Source organism: Mus musculus, chromosome 8, assembly GCF_000001635.26.
Source record: "Mus musculus strain C57BL/6J chromosome 8, GRCm38.p6 C57BL/6J".
NCBI classification, from domain to species: domain Eukaryota; kingdom Metazoa; phylum Chordata; class Mammalia; order Rodentia; family Muridae; genus Mus; species Mus musculus.
Window position 1 is genome coordinate 77,415,393 of NC_000074.6, and position 12,401 is coordinate 77,427,793.

At 46.7% G+C, this 12,401-nt stretch overlaps 1 protein-coding gene across 14 annotated transcripts in view; it reads right to left on the bottom strand.

Moving 5' to 3' along the window:
• Positions 1-12,401, bottom strand: part of Arhgap10 (Rho GTPase activating protein 10) — a 267,634-nt gene that overhangs the window by 165,027 nt on the left and 90,206 nt on the right. For all 14 annotated transcript variants that reach the window (NR_156496.1, XR_001778487.2, XM_017313016.2 and 11 more), the window contains 3 exons: positions 10,938-11,039; positions 5,245-5,355; positions 4,680-4,784 (listed from right to left, as the gene is read on the bottom strand). Coding sequence is in view for 12 of the 14 variants with exons in the window: in XM_017313016.2 (XP_017168505.1) it covers positions 4,680-4,784; positions 5,245-5,355; positions 10,938-11,039 (318 nt within the window). In the remaining 2 variants the exon portion in view is untranslated. The remainder of the gene's footprint in view (positions 1-4,679; positions 4,785-5,244; positions 5,356-10,937; positions 11,040-12,401) is intronic.

Here is a 12,401-nt window from a genome sequence, read left to right on the forward strand (position 1 = left end):
ACACACACAGAGGCAGTCACATACACTCGTGCATACAGTCTTATGCACATACTCACATTCTCACTGGCTAGCATATGCATATACAATGGAGCCACTATTGATATACTATAAAAACCTGACTGCATACCAATAAGTTCCACACAGCGCTCACGCTGCCTGGGGGCCCCCGCTTCCTCGTGCCTTTGCACCAGAATAAGCAGGGTTATTTGTAAAATATGCCGTATTTCTTTATGTTAATTATAAATTAGGGTAGAAATTTCAGGTTTCTAACATCAATTAATAGACTACCTACAACCTAGCGATTCTCAGTTCTAATCTCGAGGGACCCTGGAAGATGTGCTTTAATCAGAAGGACACTAAACACTGAATTTGGTCATAAACTGAATCAAATAACTTCCAATGGTACCTGAGGTTAGAGGTATAGCTCAGGATATACAGTTTGCTTTGCCATACATGATGACTGTGGGTTTAATCAGCACTGCAAATAAAATAATAAATTAAATTGTGACAGGCAGTAAAACATCTCAAAAAAAAAAAAAATATGACAGATGCTGGCCAGTGTCATCTGATGCCAGGAGCACAGCAATGGGAGTGTGCTTCCCACCTCTTGTTTGGGAACACTGTCAAGAAAACCAGCCTATGGTAAGCCTTGCCTTACAGCCAGAGTCCACTGAGGCTCCAAGATGGGAGTCAGATGCCTTTAATCAGAATGTCTGGATAAGGCTAAGGGGGGGGGGGGGGGGGGGGCGAGCACACTACCCAGGTGTTTGGGAGGATTAGGAGGTGTGGCCTTGCCTGATGAAGTGTGTCCCAGGGCTTGGAGGTTACAAAGCCTGATGCAGTTCTGAGCTCCGTGCTCTTGGCTTTGTGTTTCTAGTTCAGGATACAAACCCTCAGCTCTGCTATGCTCCAGCTGCTACGCCTGCCACCTCTGCTATGCCATCAGAGACGCCAACTTTCAGGAACCCAAATAAGAGCCCAAATAAGCTCTTTTGTCTATAAGTTACCTTGGTCATCATAATAGAACTAAGACGCCCTCAAATAAGCCTTGGAAGGGAGGGGCAAAGCAGGGGTGGGGGAGGATTCCAAGTGTCGACCACCTTAACTCAGTAAGGTTTATCCATCTCAGCCATGACATCACTCAGAACAAAAGAAGGCAGAGGAGACAGCATGAGAGGATTTCACCTTACAGAAACAAACAAAACCAGAAAAGTATAGTTCCCAAGACAGACAGACTGGCAGGCGGGCGGGCAGGCGGACGGACAGACAGACAGGCAGGCGGACCTCACTAAAACCTCATATCCTCTCAAGAGTTCTATACATATGGAGGATGAGGAGGAAAAGAAAGAGTGGGCTGGCAGATCCAGGAGAATCACTGATCAGGCCTTAAGACTCCAAAACACAGCAAATGAGAATCTCTGGACTCCTCAGACTCCTGGAGTCAGAGACAAGGTTTGCCAGTAGTGCCAAATCCCAGGCTTACCAATTAAGAACTTGTGAAATCTGAGACTAAGCAGCACAGGTCTGTGAGCAAGCGTCCTCTGGAGGGTCTGAGAGAAGGAAGTGACCTCCCTGCACCCCAGTGTCACAGATGTTAGGACAGCTGTCTGCTCCCGGTGGAGGAAGTCATTTATCACAGTAACGAGCACAGGGAAAGGAGTCGTTGTTATTCTTCTATAGTTAAACAGGAGACCCCACACTCTTACCTACTTCATCTATCACCTGGAGGCTTCCTGATAATCCCGACACCCCTCCTGCTTTCTCTGCCAGGACTTCTAGGATGGCGTCACAAAAGTGCAAAGCGAGCTTTCTAAAATATCCTTTCATTTTGATACAATTTCCTTTCCTTTGGGGAAAAAACACTCTTTCTAAAAGCCATCTTGCTACTTTCTTGCTTTCTATTTATTACTCCAGATTACAGAAAAATGGGTAAAAAGCAAATCCCTTAAGGAAAGCCCAGCCATTTTTACAATATAAAAGGCATAGCCAGATGGGGCTGGAAATAGCTTGCTTTCATTTTTAAATAAGATTACCTCTCTTTCTGAGCATAAGAGTCATTTTAAATTTAATTATTTTACTGTAATAAAATTCTAAACAGCTGACAAAATTAACTATAATGTCATAAAGATATCTAACCTTAAAATTCAGTTTTATCATTTCAGTGTGGTTGGTATTAAAAAATAAAATATAACCAGGGTTTTCTTTCAGAAATGTGTGGCTTTATACAGTCAGTATCTGCCCTTATTTAAAAAAAATTAAAAACCACAAGAGAATAAGATGAAAAAAAAAAGAGAGAGAGAGAATAAGATGAATAGCCGAAAAAAAGAAGTAATGACGGTCCTTTCGAGGGAGAGCCTATGGCGCGTGGCTGAAGTGGAGAAGGTGGCTGAAAGCAGAGACAAGGCAGGAGCGTGGGGCTCACACTCGTGCTCTACAGCAGCAGCCAGGGGGAGGCACGTGCAACACACACATGCAAGCGTGCACACGTGAGGGCACACGCACACACACACCCATGGTCCTGAAAATGAGGGCAAAAGAACAACTTCCAAATGAGTGACACCCAAGAAGCCTCAGAGAGCAGAATAAAACTGAGGGATATTTATAAGGTAGCTAGAATAGAGAGAGGATTTGGGGCAATTCCTGATGAATACATATCTCTGAATTCCAAAATATATAGGAAAAAATGTTTCCTCTCCAGAAAGTCCTTGCCCACTCTACTCACAATAAAGGACGGGTGTTGCTGTCAGCCGTGCAAGCTCTCAGCTCACCACGTATTACCAAGGCATAATAAGTAAATATATCTCCCCTCTGCGGGTTTTGCTCACCAGCATCTCATGCCTCGCTCGACATGGCTCAGTCCCTGGAGTCCCTCTTTGCCACAGGTACATTATAAAAGGAAGGAATGTGAGGACGGCTGACCAGAGCCCCAGGAGATGCTGGGTTCCTGTGTCATTCCAGAGCCTGGGCTAAATCGAGATGGCTTCCCTGGCAGGAGGCTGTACTGTCACACAGGGCCTGTGACACAGGGTCTCAGGACAGGCTTAATGTCCTATGATATAACAGGAGGGAAGGCCTGAGAGAGCATCGCATGTGGCTCAGGCTGCTCTCAAAATCACTACATAGCCTTGAACTCCTGATCCTCCTGCCTCCACCTCCCACTGGGATGACAAGCAAGAAACACCACACTGAGTATCAATACCCACCATCTTGAAAGTCTTCATTGTTTTTAATGTGGGGTTCTGTTCTCATTTTACACGAGTCCCATAATACATACATCAGGCCTAACTGGGGTTCTCATCTGGTCAGCCCTGAAGTTGACAAATAAAGTCTAGAACAGCGGTTCTCAGCCTATAGGCCACCACTCCAGGGGTCAAAGGGCCCTTTCACAGGGTTGCCTAAGACCATCAGAAAACACAGATATTTGCATTAGGACTCATAACAGTAGCACAATTACAGTTATGAAGTAGCAAAGGAAATAATTTTATGTTTCAGGTCACTACAATGTGAGGAACTGCACTAGCAAAGTAGAGAACCCCTGGTCTAAGAAAAAAAAAAAAGGTTAATTCTATAATTATATACCAGTTGGGAATGGGGATCAGTCTATAATCTTCTCAACTAGTCTCTCTTCACAAGTTGTTTTATAGCCTACAAGTTACTCTGAAAAATAATTCATTTCATTAAACTTTCTAGTGGGCTGAAGAAATGTCTGCCATGCAAATATAGAGCTGTGAGTTTGAATTCCCTAGCACCTACATAAAGATCTATCCCCATGTCTGTAACACTGTAGGGGCAGAGATCACAGGATGGTGGGACGGGTGAGACTGGAGCTCTCTAACCAACCAGCCCACACAATTGGTGAGCCTCCCATTCAATGAGAGACTGTGTCTCAGAAGATCAGGCAACTGAGAGAGGCAACTGAGAGAGACAGAAGTGAGCAGCCTCTGGCCTGCACATAAACCACACGTACAGAAAAAGTAAGTCCCCTACCATCGGAACAATGTTGAAGTGGACTGGAACACATGAGGCGTGTCTCTGGTTGTTAGTGTCGCACTCACAGGCCAACTGAGCCCCTGAGAGTCCTTTTCTCCTCCCCTGAGATTATGGCACAGTTCGCCAATTGGCTTTGCATGGGTCCTGGGATTCGAACTCAGGGTCACACGGCAAACACTTTACCCACTGAGCCATCTCAGCCTAAAGCAATCATAGCAATCATAGTAGGAATCTCCAAACGTCATTTTTCATCATCAGGTTGAACAAAGGACAGCAAGGAAAACTGGCAGCTGTGGACACAGATACATCAGAGAGCATGCCCAAAATGTAGGGACGGAGAAATTCCATAAGCCAGTCTGGGGAATGAAAAACCATGACTGACGGTCAGTCAGGAACGCCAGGTGGAAGGCCAGGATAGCGGGTTGTTACACAACAACTCAGAGCTAACATAACCAAGTTTACCCCAAGAATTTGCCCCAGAGAGCCAAGGAAGGGCCTCCAAAGGGCAGAATTCCTGGAGCCTCATCAGCTTCAGAGCCATGTGTTACACCAAAGTTGACCACTAGATGGCAACACATCCCCACTTTCTCAGTATACCAGCCTGGTCTTAATAAGATTTTGAGACCAGAGTAGAAAAAGAGCTGCACCCCAAACATCTTTTAAATACCAGAAGGCTTTCCTTTCCTTACATTCTGAATGTTGATTTGTAGTTCCATCTTGTAGTGATTGAAGTCTTTGGAAAGCTCGTGGCCTTGATGATAGAAAGTGAACATTCCCTGAAAGAAGGACAGCATCTATGACAAAGGAGAGGAGCGTTAGTTAGTGCATGCAAGGAAGGAAGCAAGCAACGCCTGCATCAAAACCACCATCCAGAGCACTGCCATCCGGAGCACCCAACCACCTCCCTGTCTGTCACGTCCTGAAATGAAAGTAGTTCCAAAGAAGTCACTAGAAATTAAATAACTGTAAATAGGTGGTCTGTACAGAAAATTATGAACAAGTTGTGAGTTCAAATTCCCTAGCACCCACATAAAGGTCTATCGCCATGCCTGTAACAGAGTGGGGACAGGGGTCACGGTATGGCGGGGGGGCTGTGCCCCTCACTGGGGTGAGGAGGAAGCTGTGCCAACAGGGCCTCCCAACGGTTTAGATGTTTCTCTAGACTTTCCCTAGCTGTGTCCACCCTTGACAACCTGTGAGGTCTCCCTTAGTGTTTTCACAAGGATCCACAGCAACGAGTGTCCTGCTACTCACAGGCTCCACAAACTCGAACTTCTTTCTTTCTTGGATTTCCTGGAGCTTGCACACATATTCAAGCGAGAGCTCGTAGAAATGCTGCCGGTTCTGCTCCACTTGGAGGTCGGCCTGTGTTAAAACAAGCACTGTGAGTTGACCCCACGGCAGGGAGCTATCAAGCTGGAGGTCAATGGCCTGGTGCTGGCCGTGGTGCGGGGCTTTTATAAACTTGTGTTAGAACTCATGTCTTACTCATTGTTACTCTCCTGCCACAGCAGGACAGAGCCACTGCTACAAGGACATACAGAAAAGTCTTCCCAAACTCTAGAGAAGAGCTTGATGACCCTCAAAGACTGAAGATTAAGGAAAACACTTCTTCCTGGAACAGTCAAAAGCCCCGTCGACACCACCTGCACACACACACACACACACGCGCACGCATCCACACACAGGCGCACACACACTACACACGATGAAATATAACAAAAGGGGACAAATCATATTGGGTAACATGAACAGCTATAACGCCAGCACTTGGGAAGCTACGGCAGGAGGACATGTCCAGGGCTAGACTGGACTACACAGCAAGATCGTGGCTTTAAAAAAAAAAAAGGAAGCAGATCCCGGTATGGCACACATGGATGGACTCTTAGGCTCTCAGATGAAAGGCAATGCACATCAGACATAAAAAGAGAAACTCCTACACATGAGGGAGCTACGACAGACCAGCAGAATGACAGAAGGACGGACGGTAGGGCTGGGAGCCCAGGGGAAGTCACGGCTTCCCAGTCAGGGCTTCTGCTTGGCTAGGCACAAAGGTCTGGAGACTGGTGGGGAACGGCTACACAGCCAGGTAAAGCAGTTAGCCAATGCCTGCGCAATATTCGAATGGCTAAAATAAACTGGAAGAAGATAAATATTTTCCAACACATTTTCAGAAGTTTATAAAAACAAGTGTAGTATTTGTCTGGTACTTTTAATTGAAAGTCTTTGAGTAACATAAAGTTTAAATGTCAAGTGAGCAAAATAAGAGCTTCTACCTAAAAGCCATGACGTTTTGTGTCTCATTATTCACCTACCAACAGTATAACCCAAAGCCAAAACCCTTAATCCCGCTGAGCAGTTAAACTGTGGAGTTGAAAGCAGTGGTTGGCTCACGTGACGCTCATGAGGCATCACTGCCTGCAGAGCGGAGAGTCATGCCCTCACGTGTCCTCGGTATGACTTGCCCTCACTCTGCTGAGCACCTTGCATCTGAACGTTCTGAGCAGCCAGAGCGGCTGGGCCCTCCACTGTATGATTCCCTCTCCAGATTCCCGAGCTCACAGTGAGCTCGCCACAATATTCCAAGTGTACATAGGAGCACAGAACGATTCGAGTCTACAATGCACTAACTTTTCCCGCCATGTTACGATTTGGACATGGCCTACATATGCCCTGTAAAGCCTGGCCTCTGACACGTCATTCTTGGGGGTGATGGAATCTTCAAGAAACGAGGCCTGCTCCGGGGTCATGGAGGCACTACTGTTGGAGGGATTAAGATCTCATGGAAGTGGACGAATTCCCACGAGACTACATTGTGTTAAGAAGCCTGGTACCTCCCCTGAATCTCTTACATAAACACTGTCACATGAAGCACATGACCACAGTGAGGACCCCATCAAAGCCAAGCAGACGCCAATGTCATACTCTCAGCTCTCCAGAACTATGAGCTAAATAAATCTGTTTTGTTTATAAACTCTCCATCCATAGGAGTTTTATAACAATACAAAATGAGCTTGCACACACAGTAAGCAAAAGCTGAATGAATGAATGAATGAATAAACAACTGTGTATTATAATCCAATTGTAATTCTATACATGCAGAAGACAGGAGATCAATCTCATGCAATATTACTAAAATATTATTTCTTTAGTGATATTTAAACTGAAATAGTATCCTTTGTCTCCTGGGGGAAAACAAGCATTAAAAACCAAGAAGGATGTAATCTTCTCCCAGAGCCAGTATGTGTTGTAGTACAGAGGCTGTCTAGAACTCAGGAACGTGGGTGGTGGGTGGAGGTGAAGGTCCTTGTGTCTGAGACCCACAAGGCGGGAGCAGCAGCTTCGAGGAGAGATACAAAAATGACCAACACCAGGCATGCTGCAACAGCCCTACTCTCCTCGTATCAACACCAGGCACGCTGCTGCAACAGCCCTACTCTCCTCGTATCAACACCAGGCACGCTGCTGCAACAGCCCTACTCTCCTCGTATCAACAAGAGGGCAGAATGGCTTACAAGTCTCTGCGCTCTTTAGGGTCTACATGATGAACAAGAGAGCTGTTTTCAAGTGGGCATCTGTACGACTGTGAAGAGTAGAGAGAGCAAAACAGAAATGAAACTGGAAGTGCCGTCTTCAGCGCCTCTTCAAGCTCAGGACTTGCAGTTTACTCATCTCTGAGACTGATGACACTGCCAAAGCCATACCTCACTGTGCACACATCCTGTTTGTGGTTCTCGCTCTGACAGCACTATTCTAGGCAGAATGGATAGAGGACTCTGAACTGTAGCCTTCAGAGGGCATACGGTCACTGAAGGGAGCCATGCAACACTACCTAGGAAGCGTAAGAACAATAAGCCAGAAGAGGAGGCCGTGTGGACAGAGAGCTGGAAGGAGCTCTGATCTGTTATGCATTGTAATGCTAAATACTGGCCCTGGCTGCCCCAGGGACGAGGAGACCCTTATGGCATCCAGGTGCTGCTAGGAAACCTTGCTCCTTTAGCTGCTGGGCAGGAGAGGTGGGTTCCGGGGGTTGGGGGTCTGAGGAGAGGACCACAGGGGAGAGAAGATACTGTGGGATAAGGGATCATGAGAACTGACCAATCAGAGTAAGAGCTGCCCAGCCAGCCATGGCAAATCATATCGCAGGGTTACTGGCAGGGACGTAGTCATAATAAACAGCATAGATTCTGGGTAGTATCTGCCCAGCTCTGGTGCTTTAAAGGTTTATGATAAATATAAAGGTTGAGTGCCTTTTATCTGGGAACCTAGTGATCAAAAGTAGGGTAGAAACCCCGATTGAAATTAATTATTACCATAACACACATGACCTGAGTAGAAGCTATTTGAGCCAGTATCTGAAGGAGACACACATGTGGATCTGAGTTAAGACATAGTAGGCAGGGGTCAGGGTATGCCTCTGTGGTAAAGGGTGCAAGCCCCAGAAAGAAACGGGCTTACTCTGAGCAGGTGTGCAATGCATGGCACAAAGAGTCCTGGGCAGGTGTGCAGTGCATGGCACACAGGGTCCTGAGCAGGTGTGCAAGTGCATGACACATGAGGTCCTGGGCAGGTGTACATTGCATGGCCCTATGGCTTCTGAAGTCACCATCTCCAGGGCTTTCAAAGAGGAATGAGAAGGGGCCACGTGCTGGTGGAAGGAGGTGGAGTGTGGGGGCCGAGGCTGCCTCCTGCATTATACACGAGAAACGTTTAGAACAAGATGTCTAATTAAAGTGATGTGGAGGTGGAAATTAGTTTGAGGCATAAAAATCCTCTCTGAAGTAATTGAAAGTGAGAATGCAGATAATGGAGAAGAGGGGCGAAAACAGCAGTAGACCAAAAAGTCAACAGCTGCCCTTGCCGAACAGACTGGGGGGGGGGGGGGTCATGGGGGGGAGGGGGGGGGTCATGCACTGCAGGGCTTCCTGCAGAGTCTGGGGTGGAGGTGGTGGCATGACCGCTGCAGGGCTTCCTGCAGAGAATGCCACAGGCTGAGGCAACAGCCTGGAGCATCAGGTAGAGCCACGCATGGCTTCCTACAGTGACTGCAGCAAGGACAGGGCAGAGCCCCACACCTCAAGCACTGTAGTGAGGCATAATCAATACAAAAGCTATCTTCTCTTTATAAACTATGAAATATCATCCAAACATCAAAGGTATAATAAACACAAAAGGAAATATCACTTGTAGATGTCAAACAACAACGTGTGCCCTCGTGGAGTCTGTCAGAAAAGCATACAAGCTTGATTTCCTACTATTATCCTCTGGGTGCTATGTCAACAAATACATACACTGTAGAACATTATGCCCAGGTTCGTTTGTGTTTAAGAACAAGCAAACGGACAGAAAGCAGTTTTATGCTTTTGTTGGGAAGTCATAATCCTATATGGCACATCACATTATTGCTAATAAAACTTCGGTTCTAGGCTAAAGAGGTGGCTGAGTGTTTAAGGTATAAGACACTCAGTATTGACTATTGAGGTATTGAGGTCTTCAGTAGCTGAAGGGAAATGGAGAGTGTATATATGATCATATGATCATACTTCATGTTTGTGTGGTGTGTGAGTGTGTGTGTGTTCTCAACGATAAAGAACTATTTCTTCAGAAAAAAGAAGTGCATGCTGATCTTATGTAAGTCGTGCTCCCAGCACTCCTGGCCAGGCGGGTCACACCAACAGGAACTCCAGCTCCAGAGGATTCACCACTCTTCTGGCCTCTGTGGGCACTGGCAGTCATGTGTACACATGTACACATACACTGGCATTCATATGTACAGATTCCCCCATATATACATATATATATATGTAATTTTTAAAAAGTAAAAGAGATCTTTTAAAAGCCTATTATAAATAACTGTTATTAGTCAAGCCTAGGAAAGGGAGGAAAAAAGTCAAAAAAATTTAGAAAAACCTGGGGAAGCTGAGATAAGATATAAATTCCTTTCTGCTTGCATACTGAGGAGGAGGAGGAGGAGAGAAGAAGGAAAAGAAGAAGGAGGAGGAGGAGGAGGAGAGAAGAAGGAGAAGGAGGAGGAGGAGAAGGAAGAGGAGGAGGAGGAGGAGCAGGAGAAGGAAGAGGAGGAGGAGGAGCAGGAGAAGGAGGAGGAGAAGGAGGAGAAGGAGGAGAAGGAAGAGGACAAGGAGGAGAAGGAGGAGGAGGAGGAGAAGGAGGAGGAGGAGGAGGAGGAAGAGGAGGAGGAGGAGGAGGAGGAGGAGGAGGAGGAGAAGGAGAAGAAGGAAGAAGGAAGAAGGAAGAAGGAAGAAGGAAGAAGGAAGAAGGAAGAAGGAAGAAGGAAGAAGGAAGAAGAAGAAGAAGAAGAAGAAGAAGAAGCAAACTCAGCCTATTAACAGCAGTAGAACAGATCCACTTGTCAACAGGACGCTCCCTGGCTCTCCGAGACTAATGGTGTTCTCACATCTAAGAGACAGAGTGTAGGCTCACACAGTCCGATTCATCAAGACAACGTGAAAGCCAAAAACAGGCCTAGCTGAGTCTACTGTGTGGGCTTTGTTTGTTTGGGGCTTTTTTGGTTTTTTTTTTTTTTTTTTTTTTTTTTTTAAGTTTTCAAGAAGCATTTTTCTGTGTAGCCCTGGCTGTCCTGGAATCCACTGTCTAGACCAGGCTGGCGGTGAACTCACAGAGCTCTGCCTGCTTCTGCCTCACGAATGCTGGGACTAGAGGTGTGTGCCACTGTGCCCTGTATGAGTAGCTGTATGTGTCCCCTCCAACACTGACTAACATCGCTCCTGTGAAAACCTCAGAGCCTAACATTCATTCTTATCAATCAATACTGTAGGACCTCCATCGCTGCCCCGTTTCACAGAACCCCACTCCGAATTCACTGCGCCATCTGCTTTTTCCTGTGCCTACACAATCTCAGGTGAAAAGTTCTCACAGGTAAAATACACTTTTAAAAGGGCAAATCCACAAGAACCTGTCAGGAATACCTCCTGCAAGTGTGAGTCCTTCTTCCTGGCAGACAGCGTCAAGTGCTTGTCGATGAGACTGTAATTCTTTTCCGTCTCTTTGTCAAACTTCTTTTTTTCTTCCTACAAATGAAAACCAGACAATGGTGATTACACATAATCACATAAGTGACATGTACAGTTAACTTACCAGAGGATAAAAATATGAAAATATGTGTAAAATAAAGCAAGGGGCGCGAATCATGGCGGAGCTTCTGAGACAGCGCCACTCTCTGACTCAGCGCAGGACCAGGAAGACATTCATTCCCCTTGCAGTGCTGTGCGCTCGTGAGGTCTTTCCCAACCCTTAACGACATTCAACTCTTCATATTCGTTCGAGTTGAGAGGTAGTGATATGTCAACCTTCTCTCACAAGAAGAAAAACAGAAAAGGCTGAGCATAAAAGACAAACTTTCAGCTGGGTGGTGGTGGCACACACCTTTAGTCCCAGCTCTGGGAGGCAGGGACAGGTGGATCTCTGAGTTCAAGGCCAGCCTGGTCTATACAGTGAGTTCCAGGACAACCAGGGCTACACACAGAAACCCTGTCTTGTGGGAAAGTGGTGGCAGGGTGGTGGGGGCGGGGGGGGGGGGAGGTCTAGGGGTGTTATGAATAAATAAAAGCTTTTTTTCTGGACTTTGCTACAAGTTGAAATTCATTTTAACGCCAGTAAGTTTGGCCATGTTTTTGATCCTAACAACCCTAAGACCTTCCAGGGAAGTCATCGGAGCCCAGTTTGACTACGTAATGCTCCACCCAGAACTGCTAGAGCTCCAGCCCTGCCACAGATGCATACAGCACTGAACAGAAGCCACAACGGGTCAACAGACCCCCTACCCACACTGACACTGCCCTCAGCTGCTTCGCTTAGCTCACTCACACCCTGCTCCAGCACCACCCGAAACTAGAGTCTGCTTTGCTTCTGCTGTGAAGGCATTGAGAAAACAAATATCCCAGCTTCTGCCTGCAGAGATGACAGAGAAGCCGCTGCTCAGCTAGGTAAACTCTAGCCTCATGAGAACACACTACGCCCTTGGATATTAAAAGCATGTCTATCAACGTCCCGGTCCCCCCTGCTCTTCACTGCGTCACAGGCTCATCCCCTTCCTTATTGTCTAGGTTTCCTAAGTCAGCGACAGTGAACTACCACAGCCTTTTCTCACAGGAATTAGAGTTCACAGCATCTCTGTGCATTTACATCCATTACAGTTAGAGTTAGCCACTATATCTCTGCTTCCCTGGTGCTTCTCGTTGACTGCTATCAGAGCACAAAGTCCAGTCCACCACACACTGCTGCCTCCACCGCAGCGCCCATTTAAAAGCGGCCAGCGTGGAGACTGCATTATGACTTAGATACATGTGGCCACTCGTGTGCTGCCCACCTGCAGGACACTACACCGGCAGCCCCAGTACTGCCACAGGAATGCTCCCACCTGGCACGAGCTG